This window comes from Pecten maximus, chromosome 1 (genome assembly GCF_902652985.1).
Source record: "Pecten maximus chromosome 1, xPecMax1.1, whole genome shotgun sequence".
In the NCBI taxonomy this organism is placed as follows: Eukaryota; Metazoa; Mollusca; class Bivalvia; order Pectinida; family Pectinidae; genus Pecten; species Pecten maximus.
The window spans coordinates 1788557-1816479 of NC_047015.1; the positions used below are offsets into that span (position 1 = coordinate 1788557).

Sequence of the window (27923 nt, forward strand, 5' to 3'; positions counted from 1 at the left end):
ATATGTGACAAATATATACAGTTGTGTGTATGTGACCAATATATATAGAGTTGTGGATAACTACAAATACATACATATATTTATCCTGCAACTGCCACCGTTTTGTCGGAATACACCCACCAGATATATTTTGCTGTACGGCAGTGACAGAAAACAGCTGTATTTTGGAATCTTAGCACGTGTGTCAATTCGACTAGCATACTTCGAAACAATGTTTAAAAGGCGAACATATTTGGATTATTGTTGATACCGTTTCACTTCAAAATGATTATTTTTGTTTTGTTTGTTTTTATTGCATTATCAGTGTCTTATTATTCTCTATATACAGGTGTTTGTAAGTACAAATGCAAATATGTATATAGGTGTGAATATTACAAATATATACATGTATATAGATGTGAATATGTTACAAATATCTATACAATTTTTGTATATTGGTATGAATATGTTACAAATATATATACATTTTTGGATATGTGACCAAAATACATATACATGTATATATATAAAAGTGTGAATATCTACAAATATACATATGCAGGTGTGGATATATTACAAATATATACACAGGCGTGGATATGTGATCAATATATTTATAGTTGTGGATATGTTACAAATATATATACAGGTGCGGATATGTGACCAAAAAAAAACAAAATATATATATATATATACGTGTATACAGGTGCGGATATGTGATGTGGGTATATAACCAATGTGCACAGGTTTGGACATTTGACTATACCTACATATTGTATTAAAGACTTGTTGCTCCAAATGTCTGCTAGAAATAAACACAATTGAAAACAAGATGCAAGTCCTCGAATACTTATTTATTTAATTAATTACAAAATTATTGAATTGTGACATTATGCATTTTGAAAGATGTGAGTTTGAAGTACTGTTTAATATGAAGTGTGTGTTAACAATTTATCACAAATACTGGCAATATATTGAATTTCAATATACAGTCTGCCCTCGACCTATCGCCACCTGAATCTAACCCATACCGCCATCCGCCACATTTATTAAAATACAAATGTCCCGAAACGCTACTGTATATATCTCCCTCGATGATCTCACCCTTTTGTTCTGATTTTGGCGATCAAGGAACTCTTAAGTGTTTTATTTATAAACATAGGACATTTTCTGTTTTCACATGCAAATTATACAGGTGACAAAGCTTTACGCTTGAATGATTTTCTATCGCTGAGATAGATCAATATTCGGATGTTTTTATGTCACATCCGAAACTTATGGTTTGGCTTGAAATAAAAGCAGGACTCACTACTCACTTTGTGTTCCTATTGTGTATGGTATGAATGTTTGGATTCGCCAGTCTAGGTGGAAAAGCAACTGCCGAATACTTTCGCATAGATTTCGACAGATAATAACTGTTGGCACGCAGCACAAGCAGATCAATGTCTATAACCATAAATTTGTGACTTATATAAAAATATATAGCCTATAGAATAATTGACTAACGATTATCCATTATGTACATGTGTATTGTAAATCATGTAACATTAAATTATCTGGTTAACGTTGGTAACGCAATCTCTTATACCATCTCATGTTTGTAATTTCCATAATTTGATACTATCGCCACCCTCGTTATACCGCCATAACTGCCGTGGATGAAATGTGGCGATATAATGAGGGTAGACGGTAATATGAAATGTACATATAAATCAAAATGAAAATCAACTCTCACCAAGATCTTAATCAATATTAAAATTCTGTGTTCCAGGCACCACTTCTGAAACAAGAATATGTTAAAGCACAGAAAGAAAACTTGTCTGTGGTATGGTTACAAAAGTTACTCTTCGTTGTCTGTGACACCAGGCACTCTTTGGTGTGGTTTTGACCTTTTTGACCACTCAGACCATGACCCATCATACACAGATATGTCTTTTCCACATAAGTGTCCAGCTAGGGCAAGGCAGCATGCAGTGACACCTGTAAAGATGGGAAAGTATTGTACAAGGCAGCAGGCAGTGACACCTGTAAAGATGGGAAAGTATTGTACAAGGCAGCAGGCAGTGACACCTGTAAAGATGGGAAAGTATTGTACAAGCTCATCATATACTCCAATAGTTAACATTTTTGCTTCATCTTGCTCATAATGGACATCTTAAGGAGAAAGAATTTACTTTTTCTGCTACATGAATATAGATTTGACACATTTAACAATGAAAATTATGTCAGTATTGAAATAGTAATGTATGCATATGAATTCCGTTGCGATTGCGAGGACTCGCTAATTGATAATGGTACATCAATATCACATTCATTCCACATGGGAATTACTGTCTGGTGCATATGGCATTGAAACATCTAACACATCTTTTATTCTAACTAACTTTTAATTAACTAACAATATACAAGCTTTCACATGCTTTAATGCATAAGTTAGAGATATCAACTCCCACATCGCTGCACCCTCTCCCCCCGAAGAATGTTCAGACACCTGTAGCTGTCTAAGGTGGAGGAAAACCTTGTGTACCTTTGTTGGACAGCAAACTCTATTGATAGACATCATCTAGAGTAGAAGTCGACCTCCTACTGAAGTGGTCTACACCTCATGCTTGTATTTATATTGTTATATTATTTGGCTATCAATTCCTGCCAGCACACTATAGCCAGCTACCCAGGTGACAACAGCGACACCTGTACACATACATGGCAAAATGATCACTTTAAGAGTGTGATTCTAGAACGCCTATCATAGCATCATCATTGAAAGCATAACCCAACACTATCAAATACTTATAACACTAGCTGGTACCAAGATTTAATCCTGTACAAATACCTGATCCACATAACCCAACACTATCAAATACTTATAACACTGGTACCAAGATTTAATCCTGTACAAATACCTGATCCAGTACATAACCCAACACTATCAAATACTTAATAACACTGGTACCAAGATTTAATCCTGTACAAATACCTGATCCACATAACCCAACACTATCAAATACTTAATAACACTGGTACCAAGATTTAATCCTGTACAAATACCTGATCCACATAACCCAACACTATCAAATACTTAATAACACTGGTACCAAGATTTAATCCTGTACTAATACCTGATCCACAGGAAGCAGCAATAGGTTTTTCTAAATCTATCTGAACATCAGCAAACACTGTCCTTAGATCAGCAGGATTCTTCACCTCCTTTGTCTCTGGATCAATAATGGAATCGTAGGGAATATTAACAGACCCAACAATATGTCCCCTCGGCGCTCCTACAATTAATGAACAATCAATATTTTATTCATCCGTATTAAAAGCATTAACATTTTTTAACTGACCATAATAATTGGCATAAAATTAAAAAGAATAAAAGTTTACAGTCGAATTGTACATTACATGAGTTAACTATTTACTGCCTAAAACAACAGATTTTAAACAAACTTCCAGAACATATTGTAATCCTTCCTGTGATATTTATATATGTACATATTAATGAAATATACATGGGCATCGGATCATTACTTTTAACAGATAACAGGAAGGCAAGTAATCCCTCCACATGTCAAAATAGTTAAAGACAATTACACCCTTTGTGAATTAAAACCTGCCTCATAGGTAATAATTTTAAACATCTTATATTTTACTAGCACCTTGGTTAAATACTAGTAGTTATTCATATAATCTATGTCAGAGTTTCTTATTAGAACATTCAGGACTGTACGTGCCAAACTTGGAATTCAAAGGCATTCAAACCTAATTACACCTACAACTTTATATTTTTCATACATATATTTAATTTGTTGTCTACAACATGTGTTACCCGTCTCTGGTTCTGGATCTGTGGCGTAAAATCTTCCAGAACTTCTGGCATCCACAAGCTGGAATTCTTTGTCCTCTATGTTTCTAACAATATCTTCAAAAGATTTCACCAATGTTTTATTCATCGAAGCAGAATAGGTTTCTTTTGAAAATGATGGTATTTCTGAAGATGTTGGATAACCTTCCAGACACCATTTTGGGAACCCTCCATTCAGAAGAGAAATTGATTTGTGTCCAAAGATTTTGAATGTCCACCATGCTCGTGGGGCGGAAAAGAATCCATTTTCACTGTTGTCATAAATAATGACATGGGTGTTGTTACAGATCCCTAAATTACCAACGTAGTCTTCAAAGTGGGACTGACGAGGAACTGTGTGACTGAACTGTGATGTTTTATCAGAACACTCGTCAATGTCGAAGAAAGAAGCTTTCGGTATATGTTTTTCAACATATTCCTTTCTACCATCCCTTTGTAAACTTGGCAAATGCCATGAAGCATCAAGAACTCGCATATTCTTCACATTTCCTGTCAGGGAATCATGAAGCAACTTGGCAGAAATAAGCGTATTGAATTTCTTCATTATAGCTACCTAATTACTAAAATACTGTGTAAAAGAGTATCTAATTACTAAAATACAATGTAAAAGACAGTCTCTAATTACTAAAATACTGTGTCAAAGAGTCTCTAATTACTAAAATACTGTGTAAAAGAGTCTCTGTCAGGCTATGTCAGTGGTCTGCTGGTGTTGACAGATCCAAGTCTGAAGGTTGTAAGAACCACACTTGAAGCTTGAAATGTTGCCGCTACAACCAAAGAAAAATAAATACACGGACTTCTACTATTTATAGATTTAGGTTATTTGAATGGACCATTTTCTACTTTTATAATGTACATAATCTGATATTGTTCATTTATTTAATATATACTGTGCAATAAGCTTAATTAAGTGGTATTTTTATTTGGTATGTTATAAGCGATTTATGTTGTCAGTAAAGATGGCGGATGAAGAGGAACAAGATTCGACAGAGTCTTTGGATGAGAAGAGTGACGACGAGGAGGAACCATCAGCTAGAAATGCACGAAAATGTTCCTGGCTTTCACAATCAATACTCAAGAAAGAGAATAAAGCCAGAGTGAAACAGGTGGATAGCTTTCTAGATCAAAACACCTCTGGAACTAGCATGTCTGATCAGATCGACATCGACAGAGTGTCACAATGGAGTATCTGTTTTCTACAAAATCGATCATAGTCATACATCCAGTACATATAAATGTTCAAACGCTTATTAGTTTTTATCATACAAGTGATATTTTCTTTAGTCCGTGTAGCCGAGAGAAACAAGTTTTCTGTCATCGTGCTGGTTCACGGACATATTTACTGAAAAACCAAACGAAATGAAAATAACATGAGATAGGCCTATAGATATATCATCTAGGGAAGGTATTATGTCGAATATCAATACCTTCTGATGTGGTCAATCATTGTGTAAAAGGAACGGTTTGATGTTTCTTGTACAGGTTAGGAACTCCCCAGAAAGTGGAGATAGATTCCAGGCAACTTATATTAGTATTTTACGATTGAGTGCACCCAATTCAAAAACAAAAACAACATCAAAATATCGGATTTTGGTATATGAAACTGATAAGCGGACCTGTTTTTCTTATCATAAACAGTTTTTGTTTGATTTTTTACCGATATTCACTTTTTTTTTGGGGGGGGGGGGGTCATGTAATAGGACTGTAGTCTAAATGATATGTCAAAGGTCAACCCAGGTTTGAATTGAGTTAGTTCACTAGAAGTTCCGTCAAGTTTAAATAAATGCAATAAACTGCTCAACAAATGATACACAATACATGGTAGGTAAATTTATTGTACCCGCAGATGCCACTTATAATATATATATATTTCAGAATCATATGATTCCAACATTGCATAGAAAACACAAACATGGGCACTAACGCTGGTTGTTTTACTGTATCCTAATCACAGAGAACACAAACATGAGTTACTGTATCCTAAACATAGACAACACAAACTTGAGTTACTGTATCCTAAACATAGAGAACACAAACATGAGTTACTGTATCCTAAACATAGACAACACAAATATGAGTTACTTTATCCTAAACATAGACAACACAAACATGAGTTACTGTATCCTAAACATAGACAACACAAACATGAGTTACTGTATCCTAAACATAGAGAACACAAACATGAGTTACTGTATCCTAAACATAGAGAACACAAACATTAGTTACTGTATCCTAAACATAGACAACACAAGCATGAGTTACTGTATCGAGTTACTGTATCCTAAACATAAAGAAACATGAGTTACTGTGTCCTAAACATAAAGAAACATGAGTTATAATGTGTCCTAAACATAAAGAAACATGAGTTACTGTGTCCTAAACATAAAGAAACATAAGTTAATGTGTCCTAAACATGAAGAAACATGAGTTAATGTGTCCTAAACATAGAGAAACATGAGTTAATGTGTCCTAAACATAAAGAAACATGAGTTAATGTGTCCTAAACATAAAGAAACATGAGTTAATGTGTCCTAAACATAAAGAAACATGAGTTACTGTGTCCTAAACATAAAGAAACATGAGTTACTGTGTCCTAAACATAAAGAAACATGAGTTACTGTGTCCTAAACATAAAGAAACATGAGTTAATGTGTCCTAAACATAGAGAAACATGAGTTAATGTGTCCTAAACATAGAGAAACATGAGTTAATGTGTCCTAAACATAAAGAAACATGAGTTAATGTGTCCTAAACATAAAGAAACATGAGTTACTGTGTCCTAAACATAAAGAAACATGAGTTACTGTGTCCTAAACATAGAGAAACATGAGTTAATGTGTCCTAAACATAGAGAAACATGAGTTAATGTGTCCTAAACATAAAGAAACATGAGTTACTGTGTCCTAAACATAAAGAAACATGAGTTACTGTGTCCTAAACATAAAGAAACATGAGTTACTGTGTCCTAAACATAAAGAAACATAAGTTACTGTGTCCTATGTTAGTGTTGTGACGATGATTGGCAAGGATCAATTAGGGATTGTTTATGTCAATGTTGATGATCAATGGTATCCTCTCTAATCGATCATCAGGTAAGTTATTGTGCCGAATATTGAAAGTAGAACAGACTCTTGAGGGGACGCAACTCGAGTTTCCATTTGACACAAATGCAATAGTGGCCATGGGTTTATGTATTCTAATTTAATTCTGACTACAAACTTTATTCAATTATAGATTTTAAATTGTTTTAAATAGTTTAATTGTGTTTCTCTCTGCAACAATGCCCCAGAATCCGAAGCCAACATTTTGTCATCAGTGTAAACAACCCGACATAAACAAGACAATTTCCAAGCATTAGACGTTTTAAACAAATGAATACACTTTTAACACATAAAATTACTTATCAGTATACTATTTTTCATCTTCGCTAGCCAAGACTTCTGATTACGTTACACTCCACGAACCCTTGACGGATATAGTCGTGTTCAAACCGTCGCGCCCTGGAATCTAATAATCGCGTTTTACATTCTGGCTTGGTTTCGCAGTAAACAAAATATGCGGCACCCAGTACAGAGCTACATTGCCGACTATGTCATGGCATTTTACCTAAATACAAAAATCACAATCTTTGGGGGAACATTCGCAGTGTTTGATCAATTCATATAAGTCATTGATCACATATCTCATCGAAATGACACCAAACCTCGATGTGTGTTTGTAAACATCACCGATGAAGTAAATCGGTAACGCTTGTTTTGATTGGTCAAAAATTTCATGCGTGAAGGGTGGTAATTTCGAATCACCGCTAGAGGGCCAGAACTGACGCCTCTATCTGCCAAGGGTTCGTGGAGTGTAACGTAATCAGAAGCCTTGGCTAGCGAAGATGACTATTTTTTAAACCTTATATTTGTTAGATACATATTTAATTCGTAGATTCTTGAATTTGACTAGATCTTATGCTAACCGATGAGCAATTACAAAAACATGTTTCATGATGTCTTAGGATGTCACAAATGATTCTTGATCTTTGTACAAATGATGTTGCATGAAAACAGTGTTACTAGACATTGATTAGTTCATATTTTATATTTTTTAACTTGAAGGTGAATTCTTGTTGAATTTACATTTTACAATGTAGTAATTACTATGAATAACATTTGTTTGAAATCTTTAATTGCACAATTTTATTAAACCCATGTCTACCATTACCATGGTCTCTCTCTAGTCAGCTGTTTATTATCATTACCATGGTCTCTCTCTAGTCAGCTGATTATTACTGCTTAAGGATTAATAAAAAAAACAATTCTCAATATTTTTTACTTGGTGAATTATTTGATGATAAGTCCAAAAATCATAAAAATAATGTTTTAGAGCATTGTAGTACTAGTTAGCTCACCTGCCCGAAGGGCAAGTGAGCTTATGCCATGGTGCGGCGTCCCGCCGTCCGTCCGTCCGGCCGTCCGGCCGTCCGTCCGGCGTCAACTTTTTCATTTAAACAACTTCTTCTCAATAACCAAGAGGCTCAGGAACTTCATATTGGGCCTGTAGCATGCTGGGGTGAAGGGCTACCAAGTTTGTTCAAAGAAATGACCTTGACCTTCATTCAAGGTTACAGAGGTGAAATAGGCTATAATCTTCAAACGACTTCTTCTCAATAACCAAGAGGCCCAGGGACTTGATATTAGGCCTGTAGCATGCTGGGATCAAGGGCTACCAAGATTGTTCAAAGAAATGACCTTGACCTTCATTCAAGGTCACATGGGTGAAATAGGCTATAATCTTCAAATGACTTCTTCTCAATAGCCAAGAGGCCCAGGGACTTGATATTAGGCCTGTAGCATGCTGGGATCAAGGGCTACCAAGTTTGTTCAAAGAAATGACCTTGGCCTTCATTCAAGGTCACATTGGGCAAATAGGCTGTAATCTTCAAACAACTTCTTCTCAATAACCAAGAGGCCCAGGGACTTGATATTGGGCCTGTAGCATGCTTGGGTGAAGGGCTACCAAGTTTGTTCAAAGAAATGACCTTGACCTTCATTCAAGGTCACATGGGGCAAAAAGGCTGTAATCTTCAAACAACTTCTTCTCAATAACCAAGAGGCCTAGGGACTTGATATTAGTCCTGTAGCATGCTGGGATGAAGGGCTACAAAGTTTGTTCAAATAAATGACCTTGACCTTCATTCAAGGTCACAGAGGTGAAATAGGCTATAATCTTCAAACAACTTCTTCCCAATAACCAAGAGGCCCAGGGACTTGATATTAAGCCTGTAGCATGCTGGGGTGAAGGGCTACCAAGTTTGTTCAAATAAATGACCTTGACCTTCATTCAAGGTCACAGAGGTGAAATAGGCTATAATCTTCAAACAACTTCTTCCCAATAACCAAGAGGCCCAGGGACTTGATATTAGGCCTGTAGCATGCTGGGGTGAAGGGCTACCAAGTTTGTTCAAATAAATGACCTTGACCTTCATTCAAGGTCACAGAGGTGAAAGAGGCTATAATCTTCAAACAACTTCTTCGCAATAACCAAGAGGCCCAGGGACTTGATATTGGGCCTGTAGCATGCTGGGATCAAGGGCTACCAAGTTTGTTCAAAGAAATGACCTTGACCTTCATTCAAGGTCACATGGGTGAAATAGGCTATAATCTTCAAACAACTTCTTTGCAATAACCAAGAGGCCCAGGGACTTGATATTAGGCCTGTAGCATGCTGGGGTGAAGGGCTACCAAGTTTGTTCAAATAAATGACCTTGACCTTCATTCAAGGTCACATGGGTGAAATAGGCTATAATCTTCAAACAACTTCTTCGCAATAACCAAGAGGCTCAGGGACTTGATATTAGGCCTGTAGCATGCTGGGGTGAAGGGCTACCAAGTTTGTTCAAATAAATGACCTTGACCTTCATTCAAGGTCACAGAGGTGAAATAGGCTATAATCTTCAAACGACTTCTTCTCAATAACCAAGAGGCCCAGGGACTTGATATTGGGCATGTAGCATGCTGGGATCAAGGGCTGCCAAGTTTGTTCAAATAAATGACCTTGACCTTCATTCAAGGTCACATTGGTCAAATAGGCTATAATCTTCAAACAACTTCTTCTCAATAACCAAGAGGCCCAGGGACTTGATACTAGGCCTGTAACATGCTGGGATGAAGGACTACAAAGTTTGTTCAAATAAATGACCTTGGCCTTCATTCAAGGTCACATGGGTCAAATAGGTTATAATCTTCAAACGATTCTTCTGAATAACCAAGAGGCCCAGGGACTTGATATTGGGCCTGTAGCATGCTGGGATGAAGGACTACCAAGTTTGTTCAAATAGATGACCTTGACCTTCATTCAAGGTCACAGGGGTCAAATAGGCTATAATCTTCAAATCACTTCTTCTCAATAACCAAGAGGCCCAGGGACTTGATATTTGGCCTGTTTGTAGCATGCACAGAGCTTAGAGTCACCAAGATCCGATCTTAGGCCAATAGAATGCTTGAATGAAGGACTAGAAAATATATTGACATGAATAAACCTAGCTTACTCTGATATTTGAATAAAGTTGTTATCTGAATCAGCATAGTATCTGTAGAAATGACCTCAATCAACTGCAAATTTGCTGTAGAGCCAGGTGAGCGATACAGGCCCATTGGGCCTCTTGTTAATTAGTACCCCCTGTTTCCATGGTGCATGTAGGGACTGGTTGGTGATCCATACACATAATCACTATCATGCTTACCATTATGTTACAAAGAGTAATAAAGAATCAGATGAGCAATATATACTACAACAGAATACAAGCATGAGCAATATATACTACAACAAAACAGAAGGTTGGTTTGCTTACAAGACTAATGTGTTCATATACTCGTACAGAAAGATTAACCGTTTATGCTACTGATTTAAACCGATCATCAATTACCATCCTCAACCAATTTCCCAACTAAATGATGGTTCCAGATGTAATATTGAGGTCACTTTGTTTAGGCCCATGCCAGGAAATGGAAGGTGGGGGTGGCATATAGTGTAACCCATGTCCGTCCCATTTCGTCCTAATGCAATGTAACTAGCTAGCTAATCTCAGGAACTGCTCACTAAACGTTCCTCACCAAACTTTCGGGCTGTCAAGTGGCAGTGGGGCATATACATGTATATGCTTTCCAGACATTTTCTAGTTTTATATTTTTTCAGATTTGTGCTTCAAATTTGAGGTACCATTTGAAAATGGCCAGCTGTCTCTGCCAGCATTATTCACAAATTTGATTTCGCAGTCATCATTCCTGTGTTATAATATCAATTTATCTTATACTTTCAGAGCAGATACATATATATGGACTTAAGTGTTATTACAACAATTGATATGTTTGTGTAGAGTTAATGTAATCTTCTACCAGAAATCTGTCATAAAGCTCACTTTAGTAAGTTTGGGGTGCAGAGCAAGTATAACATAACAGTTCTATGTTACAGGAAAATTTAAATAGGTATTGTTTCATAAGGTTTGATTACTGAATACCATAGTGTACATGTTATTTGATTTATTTCTTTTCATTTATTTCAGATTTCAAAAATTCTAAAGAAACTGGAATCAGAAAAAACAGTAGACGATTTACAGGTCCTGGCTAACTCACCTGAAATAACAAAAAGATTAACTAAACAGGCCTTACGCAGAGATGCAATGAAGACAAGAACATTAGAGGTGGGCATTTCTGATGGCAAATGACACCGAGCACATCTTGACAAGGATGATCAAGGGGAAGGCTATATATTGTATTTCGTTTTTGCTTACCATCTAGTTACTTTAATATGTTTATCTTGCTTGTCACAGTTCAAACTCTTTAATTGAGAGGCTGACTTTAACAATGTGCAGCCCTTTGTGTCAGTCCAACACAAGTCCTACGAGTGTTTATCAAACTGTAACAGTTGTGCAGCCCTTTGTGTCAGTCCAACACAAGTCCTACGAGTGTTTATCAAACTGTAACAGTTGTGGAGCCCTTTGTGTCAGTCCAACACAAGTCCTACGAGTGTTTATCAAATTGTAACAGTTGTGGAGCCCTTTGTGTCAGTCCAACACAAGTCCTACGAGTGTTTATCAAACTGTAACAGTTGTGGAGCCCTTTGTGTCAGTCCAACACAAGTCCCACGAGTGTTTATCAAACTGTAACAGTTGTGCAGCCCTTTGTGTCAGTCCAACACAAGTCCCACGAGTGTTTATCAAATTGTAACAGTTGTGCAGCCCTTTGTGTCAGTCCAACACAAGTCCCACGAGTGTTTATCAAATTGTAACAGTTGTGGAGCCCTTTGTGTCAGTCCAACACAAGTCCTACGAGTGTTTATCAAACTGTAACAGTTGTGGAGCCCTTTGTGTCAGTCCAACACAAGTCCCACGAGTGTTTATCAAACTGTAACAGTTGTGCAGCCCTTTGTGTCAGTCCAACACAAGTCCCACGAGTGTTTATCAAATTGTAACAGTTGTGGAGCCCTTTGTGTCCGTCCAACACAAGTCCTACGAGTGTTTATCAAACTGTAACAATGTGCAGCCCTTTGTGTCCGTCCAACACAAGTCCCACGAGTGTTTATCAAATTGTAACAGTTGTGGAGCCCTTTGTGTCAGTCCAACACAAGTCCCACGAGTGTTTATCAAATTGTAACAGTTGTGCAGCCCTTTGTGTCAGTCCAACACAAGTCCCACAAGTGTTTATCAAATTGTAACAGTTGTGGAGCCCTTTGTGTCAGTCCAACACAAGTCCCACGAGTGTTTATCAAATTGTAACAGTTGTGGAGCCCTTTGTGTCAGTCCAACACAAGTCCTACGAGTGTTTATCAAATTGTAACAGTTGTGGAGCCCTTTGTGTCAGTCCAACACAAGTCCTACGAGTGTTTATCAAATTGTAACAGTTGTGGCTGTATATTTGAGGATCAAGTTTGTAAGGTTAGCAATCTATCTGGACCATTGCCTCATAGTAAACAACAATAAACAACAGTTGTTGTTGGACACAGAGAGACCACTCAGATTACTGGTGAAGCTAGAATCCATAATCAATGTGAAAAAGTCAGATTTAAAACCCAGTTGGTACAATAGCATACATATAGGGCCTTGTTTCATTTGGGACAGGGATTGTTACACAAACTTTGGGCAGAGTCAAGAAAATAAAATTGTTGATTCATCATTTTCTGTTAGGCCCAGTGTCAGCACGCTGTTGTCTATAGCTGCTCGGGCTGATGTTCTCATACCAAATGTGACTTAACACATGCGACCAATTCAGTTACGTCTGCTCAATTTTTGGCAGCCTATATCTCGTGACCTTGAAATGAACAACACCTATAGGTTCATAACATTGGAGTTGATGGTTAAATCGAGCCAACACTTTACTCTTCATCACGATGGTCAGCAACAAAAACACTGACCACAGATGCATCAGTTTTAGGGTCCATTTAGACCAGTTGTCAGGGGAGTTAGACAGAAACCATGCAGAAAGGGCAAATCCATGTACTGGAACTTGGGATAAAGTGTGTCAGACAGTTTATTCCATATTTGACAAATCAGAATGGTTCATTCGCTGTGACAACACAATAATAGTCCACTACATAAACAAACGGGAGATTTATAACAAAACCAGAAGGATCAGGGCACATACAGTGTTGTGTCTACAACATTGTATCTAATGATGTCTCCAACGCTGTGTCTACAACATTGTATCTAATGTTGTCTCCAACGCTGTGTCTACAACATTGTATCTAATGTTGTCTCCAACGCTGTGTCTACAACATTGTATCTAATGTCTCCAACACTGTGTCTACAACATTGTATCTGTTGTCTCCAACGCTGTGTCTACAACATTGTATCTAATGTCTCCAACACTGTGTCTACAACATTGTATCTAATGTTGTCTCCAACGCTGTGTCTACAACATTGTATCTAATGTTGTCTCCAACGCTGTGTCTACAACATTGTATCTAATGTTGTCTCCAACGCTGTGTCTACAACATTGTATCTAATGTCTCCAACACTGTGTCTACAACATTGTATCTAATGTCTCCAACGCTGTGTCTACAACATTGTATCTAATGTTGTCTCCAACGCTGTGTCTACAACATTGTATTTAATGTTGTCTCCAACGCTGTGTCTACAACATTGTATCTAATGTCTCCAACACTGTGTCTACAACATTGTATCTGTTGTCTCCAACGCTGTGTCTACAACATTGTATCTAATGTTGTCTTCAACGCTGTGTCTACAACATTGTATCTAATGTTGTCTTCAACGCTGTGTCTACAACATTGTATCTAATGTTGTCTCCAACGCTGTGTCTACAACATTGTATCTAATGTTGTCTCCAACGCTGTGTCTACAACATTGTATCTAATGTTGTCTCCAACGCTGAGTCTACAACATTGTATCTAATGTTGTCTCCAACGCTGAGTCCACAACATTGTATCTAATGTCTCCAACACTGTGTCTACAACATTGTATCTAATGTTGTCTCCAACGCTGTGTCTACAACATTGTATCTAATGATGTCTCCAACGCTGTGTCTACAACATTGTATCTAATGTTGTCTCCAACGCTGTGTCTACAACATTGTATCTAATGTTGTCTCCAACGCTGTGTCTACAACATTGTATCTAATGTTGTCTCCAACACTGTGTCTACAACATTGTATCTGTTGTCTCCAACGCTGTGTCTACAACATTGTATCTAATGTCTCCAACACTGTGTCTACAACATTGTATCTAATGTCTCCAACACTGTGTCTACAACATTGTATCTAATGTTGTCTCCAACGCTGTGTCTACAACATTGTATCTAATGTTGTCTCCAACGCTGTGTCTACAACATTGTATCTAATGTCTCCAACGCTGTGTCTACAACATTGTATCTAATGTTGTCTCCAACGCTGTGTCTACAACATTGTATCTAATGTCTCCAACGCTGTGTCTACAACATTGTATCTAATGTTGTCTCCAACGCTGTGTCTACAACATTGTATTTAATGTTGTCTCCAACGCTGTGTCTACAACATTGTATCTAATGTCTCCAACACTGTGTCTACAACATTGTATCTGTTGTCTCCAACGCTGTGTCTACAACATTGTATCTAATGTTGTCTTCAACGCTGTGTCTACAACATTGTATCTAATGTTGTCTTCAACGCTGTGTCTACAACATTGTATCTAATGTTGTCTCCAACGCTGTGTCTACAACATTGTATCTAATGTTGTCTCCAACGCTGTGTCTACAACATTGTATCTAATGTTGTCTCCAACGCTGAGTCTACAACATTGTATCTAATGTTGTCTCCAACGCTGAGTCCACAACATTGTATCTAATGTCTCCAACACTGTGTCTACAACATTGTATCTAATGTTGTCTCCAACGCTGTGTCTACAACATTGTATCTAATGTTGTCTCCAACGCTGTGTCTACAACATTGTATCTAATGTTGTCTCCAACACTGTGTCTACAACATTGTATCTAATGTTGTCTACAACGCTGTGTCTACAACATTGTATCTAATGTTGTCTCCAACGCTGTGTCTACAACATTGTATCTAATGTTGTCTACAACGCTGTGTCTACAACATTGTATCTAATGTTGTCTCCAACGCTGTGTCTACAACATTGTATCTAATGTTGTCTCCAACGCTGTGTCTACAACATTGTATCTAATGTTGTCTCCAACGCTGTGTCTACAACATTGTATGTAATGTTGTCTCCAACGCTGTGTCTACAACATTGTATGTAATGTTGTCTCCAACGCTGTGTCTACAACATTGTGTCTAATGTTGTCTCCAACGCTGTGTCTACAACATTGTATCTAATGTTGTCTCCAACGCTGTGTCTACAACATTGTATGTAATGTTGTCTCCAACGCTGTGTCTACAACATTGTGTCTAATGTTGTCTCCAACGCTGTGTCTACAACATTGTATCTAATGTTGTCTCCAACGCTGTGTCTACAACATTGTATGTAATGTTGTCTCCAACGCTGTGTCTACAACATTGTATGTAATGTTGTCTCCAACGTGTGTCTACAACATTGTGTCTAATGTTGTCTCCAACGCTGTGTCTACAACATTGTATCTAATGTTGTCTCCAACGCTGTGTCTACAACATTGTATGTAATGTTGTCTCCAACGCTGTGTCTACAACATTGTGTCTAATGTTGTCTCCAACGCTGTGTCTACAACATTGTGTCTAATGTTGTCTCCAACGCTGTGTCTACAACATTGTATCTAATGTTGTCTCCAACGCTGTGTCTACAACATTGTATATAATGCTGTCTCCAATTTTATGTCTTAAGAGTTGGGAGGTTTGACAGCTAGCACTGAATCATAACATTTAGTTGAGTGCAGCCCACATATCTGGTCTGAAAAGCCAAGTTGCTGACCATTGATCATGACTGAGAGTTTGGCCAAATGAATGGTCACTGGTCAATAGTTGACCATTTATCATGACTGAGAGTTTGGCCAAATGAATGGTCACTGGTCAATAGTTTGTGAATTAAATATTCTCTCTGTGTCACTTGTCACCGGGCCACTGGTATTAAAGGGTATCTGATTTGGTATCTTAATGTTGTAAAGGCATCGGTAAACTCCTTTATAATTGTGCTGGCTATAGGGTTCTAATAGTTGGTTTGAGGGTTGCTGTGAGGGTTCACTATTTCTTCCCATAATCGGAATGAATAATTTTTGGGGGAAAAGTCTGTTTTTTTAACATTTCGGACTAAGACATTTCAGTCAAAACTTATATTAAGTTTTTGGTGTAAGTGTTGGAAGGCATCAGTAAGTGTACTATGGTTCTAATATTTGGTTTGAGGGTTGCTGTGGAGTCAAATATGTTTCAAGGTAATAATAATAACAATGTTTTCTTCAATACAAGATCTACTTTAATCTATGTCTATTTTACCTTTTACTATATTGCAATAATTGTTTTGTTAAAAGCTTAAAATATCAGTATACAATGTAAATGTATTGCAATATAGATTCCAGTTGGTGAACTCACCCCCTAGTTCTAGTGTGAGGTATATAGATATACAATGTGAGACGAGCTTTGTAATGATGAAGGTACTCTTGTTATTTCAGATAAAAGACCCAGAAGAAGTATTACAAAAGAAATGTGAACAGCTAGCTGATGCAATCAAAGAATCCAGGAATATTGTCATATATACTGGGGCAGGCATAAGTACTGTAAGTATAATATACTGGTATTGATTTAGGTTACAATCCGTATCAGATAAACTGTTTAGGGTAAAACTGATATAAAGACATGTATGTTAGCGGTCAATAAATGTTTTATTTTATGATAAAGAGTTTCAAGTAATCTATTACAAAAAAAATTAGATTTCCTCTTATATCCAATGATGCTTTCCCGTGTAGAATTTTAAGTTAAGGAACATTGATGAAACGTTGGTGACCTAAAACATTGACACTTTTCCATAGGCTGCATCGATACCTGACTACAGAGGACCAAATGGTGTGTGGACGCTGCTTCTGAAGGGACAGCAACCTATGTAAGTCACCTTCGCCCTGTATGTAGGATATAGTGACAGACATAGACACGTTCAGTTTGTAAGTCATTCTGTATGTAGGATATAGTGACAGACAGACACGTTCAGTTTGTAAGTCAGTCTGTATGTAGGATATAGTGACATACATAGACACGTTCAGTTTGTAAGTCATTCTGTATGTAGGATATAGTGACATACATAGACACGTTCAGTTTGTAAGTCATTCTGTATGTAGGATATAGTGACATACATAGACACGTTCAGTTTGTAAGTCAGTCTGTATGTAGGATATAGTGACAGACATAGACACGTTCAGTTTGTAAGTCAGTCTGTATGTAGGATATAGTGACATACATAGACACGTTCAGTTTGTATGTCATTCTGTATGTAGGATATAGTGACATACATAGACACGTTCAGTTTGTAAGTCAGTCTGTATGTAGGATATAGTGACAGACAGACACGTTCAGTTTGTAAGTCATTCTGTATGTAGGATATAGTGACATACATAGACACGTTCAGTTTGTAAGTCAGTCTGTATGTAGGATATAGTGACAGACAGACACGTTCAGTTTGTAAGTCATTCTGTATGTAGGATATAGTGACATACATAGACACGTTCAGTTTGTATGTCATTCTGTATGTAGGATATAGTGACAGACAGACACGTTCAGTTTGTAAGTCATTCTGTATGTAGGATATAGTGACAGACATAGACACGTTCAGTTTTGTAAGTCATTCCTTCTGACATTTTCTGATCGTATACATTGTACTGTGAAGAGAATCTTTGTTATGTTATGTGTACCAGGTACTGTGAAGAGAACCTTTGTTATGTTGTGTGTACCAGGTACTGTGAAGAGAACCTTTGTTATGTTGTGTGTACCAGGTACTGTGAAGAGAATCTTTGTTATGTTATGTGTACCAGGTACTGTGAAGAGAATCTTTGTTATGTTATGTGTACCGGGTACTGTGAAGAGAATCTTTGTTGTGTGTACCGGGTACTGTGAAGAGAATCTTTGTTATGTTATGTGTACCAGGTACTGTGAAGAGAATCTTTGTTGTGTGTACCAGGTACTGTGAAGAGAACCTTTGTTATGTTATGTGTACCAGGTACTGTGAAGAGAACCTTTGTTATGTTATGTGTACCAGGTACTGTGAAGAGAATCTTTGTTATGTGTACCGGGTACTGTGAAGAGAACCTTTGTTATGTGTACCAGGTACTGTGAAGAGAATCTTTGTTATGTTATGTGTACCGGGTACTGTGAAGAGAATCTTTGTTGTGTGTACCAGGTATGTAGACATATCACACCTCTCCTAATGGTTCTGGTGTTGTTACCTAATGGTTCTGGTGTTGTTACAGAGCCCAGGATCTAAGTGATGCAGAGCCGACTGTGACACATATGTGTATAACCGAACTAGAGAAGGAAGGCCATGTGAGTACAGACACACTTTTCTTAAAGTCAATGGATGATGATTTCTTGTTTTTTTTCTCACTTTATTCTATACAATATTTATATCTAACAGGCTTAGTGTGCACTCTGAAAACTAAATACACAAAATTAAATAAATATAAAAAAGGTATGTTATTACTCTATAAAGTATGAGAGAACCAGATAATAGAGTTTCATGTGTGGGAAAATTTGATGGGTGCATTGAAGTGAGGAAGCCAGTTAGCCTGTTAGTAGATATTGTAAAACACTGATACCATCTCATGGTGATCAGTAGATATTGTAAAACACTGATACCATCTCATGATGATCAGTAGATATTGTAAAACACTGATACCATCTCATGATGATCAGTAGATATTGTAAAACACTGATACCATCTCATGATGACCAGCAGTTTACATCAACATTACTTACAGCTCCCCTAAAGAATATATATTCCTGATACATGTATAATCAATTATAATGGTATATATGTAAGATCTATATAAAACACATAAGCTCATAATGGGAACTCCCGGTACTCCTGTGATTACAGAAATACAATTTGTAAGGTTAAGTAAGAAGATGGCAGTACTGTATTTTGATAATTCAGACACTGACTGATTTTTTCTAAACAAAAACATCAGCTTTAGAATATCTACACTCCAGTTTTGCTTCTTAAACAACTCTGACTTGAAATCATCTGCATTTCAGGTAAGCCATGTCGTGTCTCAGAACTGTGATGGTCTTCATCTCAGAAGCAGTTTTCCTCGGAGGAAGTTGTCGGAGGTCCATGGTAACATGTACATTGAGGTGAATATCTGGATCTGTCAGTGACAACTGTGTCTACTGTCGTAACAGTTACTGTGTTGTTCAAATGTCACCTATATAAATATTACATGTTCTAGTTACTGTGTTGTTCAAATGTCACCTATATAAATATTACATGTTCTAGTTACTGTGTTGTTCAAATGTCACCTATATAAATATTACATGTTCTAGTTACTGTGTTGTTCAAAAGTCACCTATATAAATATTACATGTTCTAGTTACTGTGTTGTTCAAATGTCACCTATATAAATATTACATGTTCTAGTTACTGTGTTGTTCAAAAGTCACCTATATAAATATTACATGTTCTAGTTACTGTGTTGTTCAAATGTCACCTATATAAATATTACATGTTCTAGTTACTGTGTTGTTCAAATGTCACCTATATAAATATTACATGTTCTAGTAACTGTGTTGTTCAAATGTCACCTATATAAATATTACATGTTCTAGTAGAAGGACTATATTTGTTTATTCTGGAAAGGTATAATTTCTCTTTTAAATTATTGACTTCATTTTGTCTGAATATCACACAGACTAATTAATCTTGTATACCAGCAATGATATTTATAGAGAGGCAGGCCTCTGGCCATACAATATCCTATTGTGATGACTTGTGGAAGGACGGTCAGTGTTTAAAAAAGTGCTGATATTGTTTTTCATAAATAAAAAAAATAATATTTATTTATTTTTGTCTTTTGAAGCTTTGCAACAACTGTAAGCCACCACGAGAGTATATACGCTTGTTTGATGTAACTGAGAAAACTGGTGTGCGCCGACATGGTACTGACCGTAATTGTCACAGTTGTAAGAAACCTCTTAGAGACACCATTGTACATTTTGGAGAGAAAGGTGGAGTGAAGTCACCTTACAGATGGAAGGAAGCAGGCAAGGCAGCTGAGAATTGTGATCTGATCCTGTGTCTGGGAACTAGTCTAAAGGTATGTCAACACAAACCAACTTTAGGATAGAAAGATTAGGCGTAAAAGTGGGACAGCATGTTTTATTGGGTGATTTTTAGGTGCTCTGGAACAGCCACCAAAGCGATCATTGGCAAATTTCACAAGAACAAACACAATTAGGAGCTCTTGGAAGAATCAAAATGTTGCTTATTTCTATGATAAATCTTAATGAGTTCAGGACATAACTGGAAATTCTTCAAATGCACAAACAACACACTAGATAATCTATCTCCTTCTGTGAAGTTTTTTTTTATAATTTAGTAATATGATTCACGCTTTTATATATTTGAAGACAAATCAATTAATATATGGAGAGAAAAAAAGCAGTATATTGAGTATAATTTAAAAACTTAGGAGCCAAAATATACTGGGAGAGTAATTCACAGGAATCTTATATGTAGGAAATCGCGAGAAACATGATGGACACATATTTAAAAATGATTTCTAATTTGCTGTAAAGATATGTGGTTTTGACCCACCTAAGATATATGTATTTATCAACAGTATATAAGGACAATAAAAGGTCAAGTAAACAGTACAAATATGTGGAATCTTTTGTGTCATGATTCTCAAATAGCCTTATCAGATTATTGAAAACAAATATTGTAGAAATGGTGTTGGACAATTACTCTGTATTTTTTACATATGGAATTTCTGATTCTTTCAGATTTTGAAAATGTATGCCTGTTTATGGTGTATGGACAGAAGACCAAACCGGCGCCCCAAACTCTACATTGTCAATCTTCAGTGGACTCCTAAAGATGATTCTGCTACTCTGAAAATTAATGGTATCTTTTTCCTCATTAACAATCTTTTTATATTTGTATATACAGTCAAACCTGCTCTAACGACCCCCTGTATATAACGACTGCCTGTCTATAACGACCGGTTTTAAGATTCCCCGTGAGATTTTACTATATAACGACCCTCTGTATAGCGACTACCTGTCTAATGTGGCTAACGACCGGTGATTTCGGAACGGCGGTCGCTAATTTGTTTTCTATAGCGACCGATTTCTGTCAGCCATCTTCTGCTCTCGGCAGTCATCCCTCATAAAATCCCCGGAAAATTCAGACACATCGACCCTGGCTTGATTATACAAACAAAGGACCACCACAACCCTGGCCTGAGTATATAAACAAAAGACCCCTACCACGTGTTAGCCTATAATTACTGTAGCTGCCCCTGGCCTGGGGCTCGGTAAGAGAGGAGTCGGGTCACCATGCATGTCGGTATTACATTACAACTGTGCACAGGTGGCTTCATTTGACACGGTCAGTTAATTTTGTGATTACAACTAGGATACATCACTTCAATAACAAACACTGGTCATATCTGTCAACAAGATTTACTCACATGAAAGCCAATAATGCCTTTCTTAATCGTAGCTGTCGGTACTAGCGTTTGTACTGCCGCCATCTTTAATTAGTCAATACTAATAAAAAGTCGTAAACTGACAAAAATATCCGGATTTCAATTTGGGTCAGAAAAAAAAATATTTTGGTTTTAAGAAGTAAGACTATAACACAAACTAATCAGTAGTAACACAAATATAATTAATTAATTAATTATTGTGTATTCTTTTTCTTTATTTATGAAAGAAAGGGAGATAATTTGATAGATACACATAGCATTATTTCGGAACAAAATATATAAAAAAAATTATCCATAAGACCATTTTGAGTTATATTTTGTGTTTGGGTCCACAAATCATTAAATATTAAACCCTTCAGATTTATAAAGTTTATGCATTTATTTAACTTCTGACTGGTCTTCTGAATGCCCTGGTCAATGACAATTTATTTATGGCAGTTTTAAGTAAATTGGTTGGTGCAATAATTTTGACCTGTCTATAAAGGCAACCTGTCTATAGTGACCGTTTTTCTGCCTCCCCTTGGGCGGTCGCTATAGACAGGTTTGACTGTATGCTGAAATGCTGACCTATCCTAAATGTAGGCCAATATTTATTAGTTTTTATAGTCTCACTCCTGACTGTTGTTAGGGGTGGTTATTGTTCTCATGCTTACACAAATGGTAGATTTGTTGCTCAGAAATTACAGGTCCAATTTTAACCAAGATAAGGACATAGTTAGATCACATAGTGGACATCTCAACACAACCTTCATTTACAGAATATCATCCAGTCAGATCACATAGTGGACCATGGACCCTGTAAATGAATGCTGTGTTTAGATGTCCTCTATGTGATCTGACTGGATGGTATTGTGTAAATGAAGGCTGTGTTTAGATGTCCACTAATTATAAGTGATCTGACTGGATGATATTCTGTAAATGAAGGCTGTGTTTAGATGTCCACTATGTGATCTGACTGGATGATATTCTGTAAATGAATGCTGTGTTGAGATGTCCACTATGTGATCTGACTGGATGATATTCTGTAAATGAAGGCTGTGTTGAGATGTCCACTATGTGATCTGACTGGATGATATTCTGTAAATGAATGCTGTGTTGAGATGTCCACTATGTGATCTGACTGGATGATATTCTGTAAATGAAGGTTGTGTTGAGATGTCCACTATGTGATCTGACTGGATGATATTCTGTAAATGAAGGCTGTGTTGAGATGTCCACTATGTGATCTGACTGGATGATATTCTGTAAATGAATGCTGTGTTGAGATGTCCACTATGTGATCTGACTGGATGATATTCTGTAAATGAAGGTTGTGTTGAGATGTCCACTATGTGATCTAACTATGTCCTTATCTTGGTTAAAATTGGACCTGTAATTTCTGAGCAACAAATCTACCATTTGTGTAAGCATGAGAACAATAACCACCCCTAACAACAGTCAGGAGTGAGACTATAAAAACTAATAAATATTGGCCTACATTTAGGATAGGTCAGCATTTCAGCATACAGTCAAACCTGTCTATAGCGACCGCCCAAGGGGAGACAGAAAAACGGTCACTATAGACAGGTTGCCTTTATAGACAGGTCAAAATTATTGCACCAACCAATTTACTTAAAACTGCCATAAATGAATTGTCATTGACCAGGGCATTCAGAAGACCAGTCAGAAGTTAAATAAATGCATAAACTTTATAAACAGACTATCATCCAGTCAGATCACATAGTGGACATCTCAACACTGCCGTTATATACAGAATATCATCCAGTTACATCACATAGTGGACATCTTAACACAGCCTTTATTTACACAATATCATCCAGTTACATCACATAGTGGACATCTCAACACAGCATTCATTTACAGAATATCATCCAGTTAGATCACATAGTGGACATCTAAACACAGCCTTCATTTACAGAATATCATCCAGTCAGATCATATAGTGGACATCTCAACACAGCCTTCATTTACAGAATATCATCCAGTCAGATCATATAGTGGACATCTCAACACAGCATTCATTTACAGAATATCATCCAGTTAGATCACTTAGTGGACATCTCAACACAGCCTTTATTTACAGAATATCATCCAGTTAGATCACTTAGTGGACATCTCAACACAGCATTCATTTACAGAATATCATCCAGTTAGATCACTTAGTGGACATCTAAACACAGCATTCATTTACAGGGTCCATGGTCCAGCAGCTCTGGAATTTAGGGATGCTTGGCATCTGGGCTTTTAAATTTTGTGTTTATCTCAGTTTCTCAAAAAGTATCAATGTTCTTATTCCAACCAAACCTGGAATATAGTTGTATTGTAGTGTCGACATCTCAACACACCCAACAGATTGCATTGATTTTATTCTTTTGCTGCATCTTAGATTAAGACCTATAGACTATGACAAATTGATATAAAATCTTTTTTTTGCTTCTAGCCAAATTGGAGTGAATTCCATGGTAAATCATATGTATGTTCTTCTCATTTTCAGAAAAAGTTTAAAAAATACATATTAAGGTGATTTTTGAGAATTAGTGATTTTACTTTTGCTATCTGTTTTGCGATGTATCAATATTTACACATCATTACCTACAGGATGATCCATTCTATCAATTGGAGGTTCCCAAAAAATGACAAATTTGATTTGTATCCATCCAAGATAGATCATTTTCATCTTGAATCTTACAGAAACAATGTATACAATCGTATCAAAACGGCTCTGAACATTTCACATTTTTTGCAATTAATCCCTAAATCTATATTAGTCAAATGATCAACTTTAAACTAAAAAGGTTACTGTTTTTTTATTAAACAATAATTTTCCTTTACAGTACTTGCAGTACTTTGATTTTGGTTGTTTTTGGGAAAAGCGTATGTTAAATACATAGAGGATATCAGTCTTCAGTAATACCAAATATATTTCACTTGTGTGGCTAATATTTTGATATTTTTATGAGTGCGCAGCACAAGGTCAAAATATCAAAATTTTGACCACACAAGTGAAAAATATTTGGTATTTAATTATCCCAATCGTCATTTGTAAGTAGTGTTTTGATTGGTCAAATCAGAAAAAGTGATATTTTTCACTAATGAAAAACATCTCTTTTACAGAATGAATAATTTTTGATATTTCATTGGTAAAATGACATATGTTTTCAGGTTGTTGTGATGATGTGATGAAGCGAGTGATGGATAGGTTTGGATACACTATACCTACCTATTCCAGGTAATTAACATTGATAATTCAGGTTTTTAAATCAGCTGATAAATGGTCGATGATTTTGTTTATGGATGATCATATTCCACCAAGAGATCCCAAATCAATTTATATAATGAAGACAGAAAAATATAGAGCTTTTTTTTTATTTCATTATTTTTTTTTTCAGTCCACCATCTTCAGATTGTGGGCTATTCAAATCACCCTGCATCCGTCTGTCCCTCCGTTAACGATTCTTGTTGCTACTTCTCAGAAAGTACTAAAGGGATCTTTCTCATATTTCATATGTATGTTCCCTTGGTCTGAAGTTGGGCTATTGCATTCAGTCTTTCATTTGACTGATACAGATCATTCAATAGTGAGCACCAAGATCCCTCAGGGAATTTCTTGTCTAAGAATTATGCTTAAGTTGTTCTGAATAACACCTGTTTATTAAATTCTAACCCTCATTGTGTTTTAGGAATACAGATCCAATATTTAGACATGCCACTCCTTTGAAACATCATGAACTGAAGAATGTGAACAAAAAGATTCTTGAAGTCCCTACAAATTATGCCAGAAGACGAAGAACTGTAACTAGGAAGAAACAGTGTATCACGAAAAAGGTGAATACAGATAACAGTCAGTTATCAGTCGCTACAGAGGATGCGAAAGTAATGTCAGGAGTTATCTCCCCTTTGAACAGAATTGAGAAGAAAGAGTGTGCAGCTGAAGAACAATTCAGTGATATTAAGTCAAGACTACATATGCCAATGAAGACACTTACCTCCAATAGTCTTCCATGCACCGTATCAAGTCAGTCACAAGAGTCAGTGTCTTTTCCGTTAGATTTGTCCATGTCGGGTCCATCTATCAGGACATGGAAGTTAGACCAAGCTGGAGAATTTGTCAGTGAAAGTAGTCTTCAACAGCGTGAACTGGCTGATCCATGTCCAAAATGTGCTGCCATTCAAACAGTAGGATCATTATGTATTTGTTCTCCAGTGCCAAGACTGAACCTACCACCTCAGGGTATACCAATACACTATATGTCTTACGTACAGATGCTGGGCAATCCCAGATTCATGCAATTATCCCCACTCCATCCCAACTTATGGCCAGTTCCATTGATCCCCCAAGTCTTTCAGCCCAGTAACAAGATTGACAATGTGCTCAAAGACCACTGCTACCTCAACAAGGATCAGATGCAAAAATTATCCCCAAAAAGTGAAGGAACAACAAAGAAAGGCAGTTCATCGACAAGTTCCATCAATTCTCCTGTGAGAAGGGAGACAAACTTTGACGAAAAACAACCCTCCAACAATGCAAGTGCTTCCCAATCACACCCTGGCGAGGTGATGTCTGGCTTTCCTGAACAGTCGTCAGAAGTGGGAGATAATAGGTTACTACAAATATCACAGAATGAAGGTGATTCCACTTGTTCGGCAAAGGCCCGTCACAAGCGCCACAATACCTATCAGGAAACCACTGTAGACAACGAGGATACGACAGACATAACCGATACAACCTCATCTTCAAAGAAACCTAAAATGTGCCGCAGCCTTTCAGTACCGGGCTGGTTCGGGAAAGGATTAAAGATAGGGAAAAAGAAACGATGACAATCAGCTGTCATTCAGGGAAATAGATAAAGCCTTTTTTATTTAATTTTTATTCTCTGTGATATAATTGATTACTCAGGTATTAATTTAAATGTTTTCATTTTGAGATTAAGTGCAAAAATTCATCAAATTGCGTAAACGAAGATCCCATTAACTTTCTATACACTTTCTGGCTTAGAAGTGTGTGTTTGATCCGGTTTAATTTGAACATAGAAAACTGAGCAGATGATCAAGTCTGCACCATGTATGTTTGTGTAGTACTCTGTTACAACTTCTATATGTAAAACATCAGTACCATGAATACTGTTTAGGTTGTTAATTTCAAAAGGACTGTTTTTGCTATTAAATAAAATCGTGAAAAATGAATAACTCAAAACAAACAAAAAATAAACTAGAGAGAAAATTATAGTCCATTTCACAATTTCTGAAACAAAAGAACATTGTTTTTCCTTCAAAAATTAAAAAAAACTGAACATAAAAAAAAACACAGCCTTTTAAGGATAAGTAAGATTAACACTCAGCTTCATTCTAGATCTATGTATACCAAAATGCAAGCTAAAACTTCAACAGTTTCCCTTATTATAGAGACCAGACCGTTTTATTTTGTCTTGTTTAGATTGTATGTTTAATCGGTAGATGACAGTGTTGTTGACTGTCTTATTCTATGACACCACAGGACGTTACAAATCTCTAGTTTTGAATTCGGATGGTTTGCTTTCCCTTTGACTTCCACACAAGATTCCAGCTCGTTGTTTGTCAAAGTTTTTTTTTGAAGTGTTTGATTTGGTGTGTAAATTTTTGTTTGATGGTGATGAGTTTAGAATGGCAGGACATTTTAACACCTATTGATTCACTTTCATTTTGATTTGAATTTGTAAAATCACGATATCTACCATATACAGCAGTAATATTACTGATGGCAGACTGCAGGGAATCCTGATTTTACTTGTAGAATGTAGGTCGTCCCTGATAACACTCATGGCAACTTACAGAGTTTGATTTCAATATTTTCAATATTTATACTTTGTGGAAAGAGTGTGTTTTAGTATCTGATAGGGGTTTATACCAGGGCACATTATTTAATACATTTATTTTTTTGGTCAGTGAGTTATTTAGGTTAGAACAATGTGATTTCTTTATCACAAGGCAGTAGTTAACTGGCCTAATTAA

The 27923-nt window shown here is 36.6% G+C and overlaps 2 protein-coding genes across 3 annotated transcripts; one reads left to right on the plus strand and one right to left on the minus strand.

The window, feature by feature from the left end:
* Positions 1-815: 815 nt before the first annotated feature.
* On the minus strand, positions 816-4604 carry LOC117322108 (thiosulfate sulfurtransferase-like). 2 transcript variants are annotated; one of them, XM_033876868.1, is made up of 3 exons: positions 3806-4604; positions 3099-3257; positions 816-1959 (listed from the first exon to the last, which is right to left on the minus strand). In XM_033876868.1, exons 1-3 carry the CDS (start codon positions 4383-4385, stop codon positions 1820-1822), a joined length of 879 nt encoding a protein of 292 aa, XP_033732759.1. In that variant the 5' UTR covers positions 4386-4604; the 3' UTR covers positions 816-1819. The 2 variants fall into 2 exon arrangements, with proteins under 2 accessions (XP_033732759.1, XP_033732765.1); XM_033876874.1 differs by lacking the exon at positions 816-1959 and adding an exon at positions 2104-3027.
* A 196-nt stretch (positions 4605-4800) lies between these two features.
* LOC117322123 lies at positions 4801-26965 on the plus strand. The gene is made up of 10 exons (XM_033876888.1): positions 4801-4947; positions 11391-11528; positions 16914-17018; positions 17271-17341; positions 18699-18771; positions 19483-19581; positions 20304-20540; positions 21229-21349; positions 25098-25164; positions 25616-26965. The coding sequence occupies exons 1-10, from the start codon at positions 4801-4803 to the stop codon at positions 26751-26753; spliced, it is 2196 nt and encodes a 731-aa protein (XP_033732779.1). The 3' UTR covers positions 26754-26965.
* The last annotated feature ends 958 nt before the right edge of the window (positions 26966-27923 follow it).

What these genes read in the sequence shown, in the direction of transcription:
- LOC117322108 (XM_033876868.1), bottom strand. Translation starts at nt 4,385, where the DNA reads ATGAAGAAATTCAATACGCTTATTTCTGCCAAGTTGCTTCATGATTCC. An exon ending in AGATCCAGAACCAGAGACGG is followed by an intron (nt 3,258 to 3,805) that starts GTAACACATGTT and finishes CATTAATTGTAG; the next exon opens with GAGCGCCGAGGGGACATATT. An exon ending in TGCTGCTTCCTGTGGATCAG is followed by an intron (nt 1,960 to 3,098) that starts GTATTAGTACAG and finishes CCATCTTTACAG; the next exon opens with GTGTCACTGCATGCTGCCTT.
- LOC117322123 (XM_033876888.1), top strand. Translation starts at nt 4,801, where the DNA reads ATGGCGGATGAAGAGGAACAAGATTCGACAGAGTCTTTGGATGAGAAG. An exon ending in GTCTGGGAACTAGTCTAAAG is followed by an intron (nt 20,541 to 21,228) that starts GTATGTCAACAC and finishes TGATTCTTTCAG; the next exon opens with ATTTTGAAAATGTATGCCTG. An exon ending in TGCTACTCTGAAAATTAATG is followed by an intron (nt 21,350 to 25,097) that starts GTATCTTTTTCC and finishes ATATGTTTTCAG; the next exon opens with GTTGTTGTGATGATGTGATG.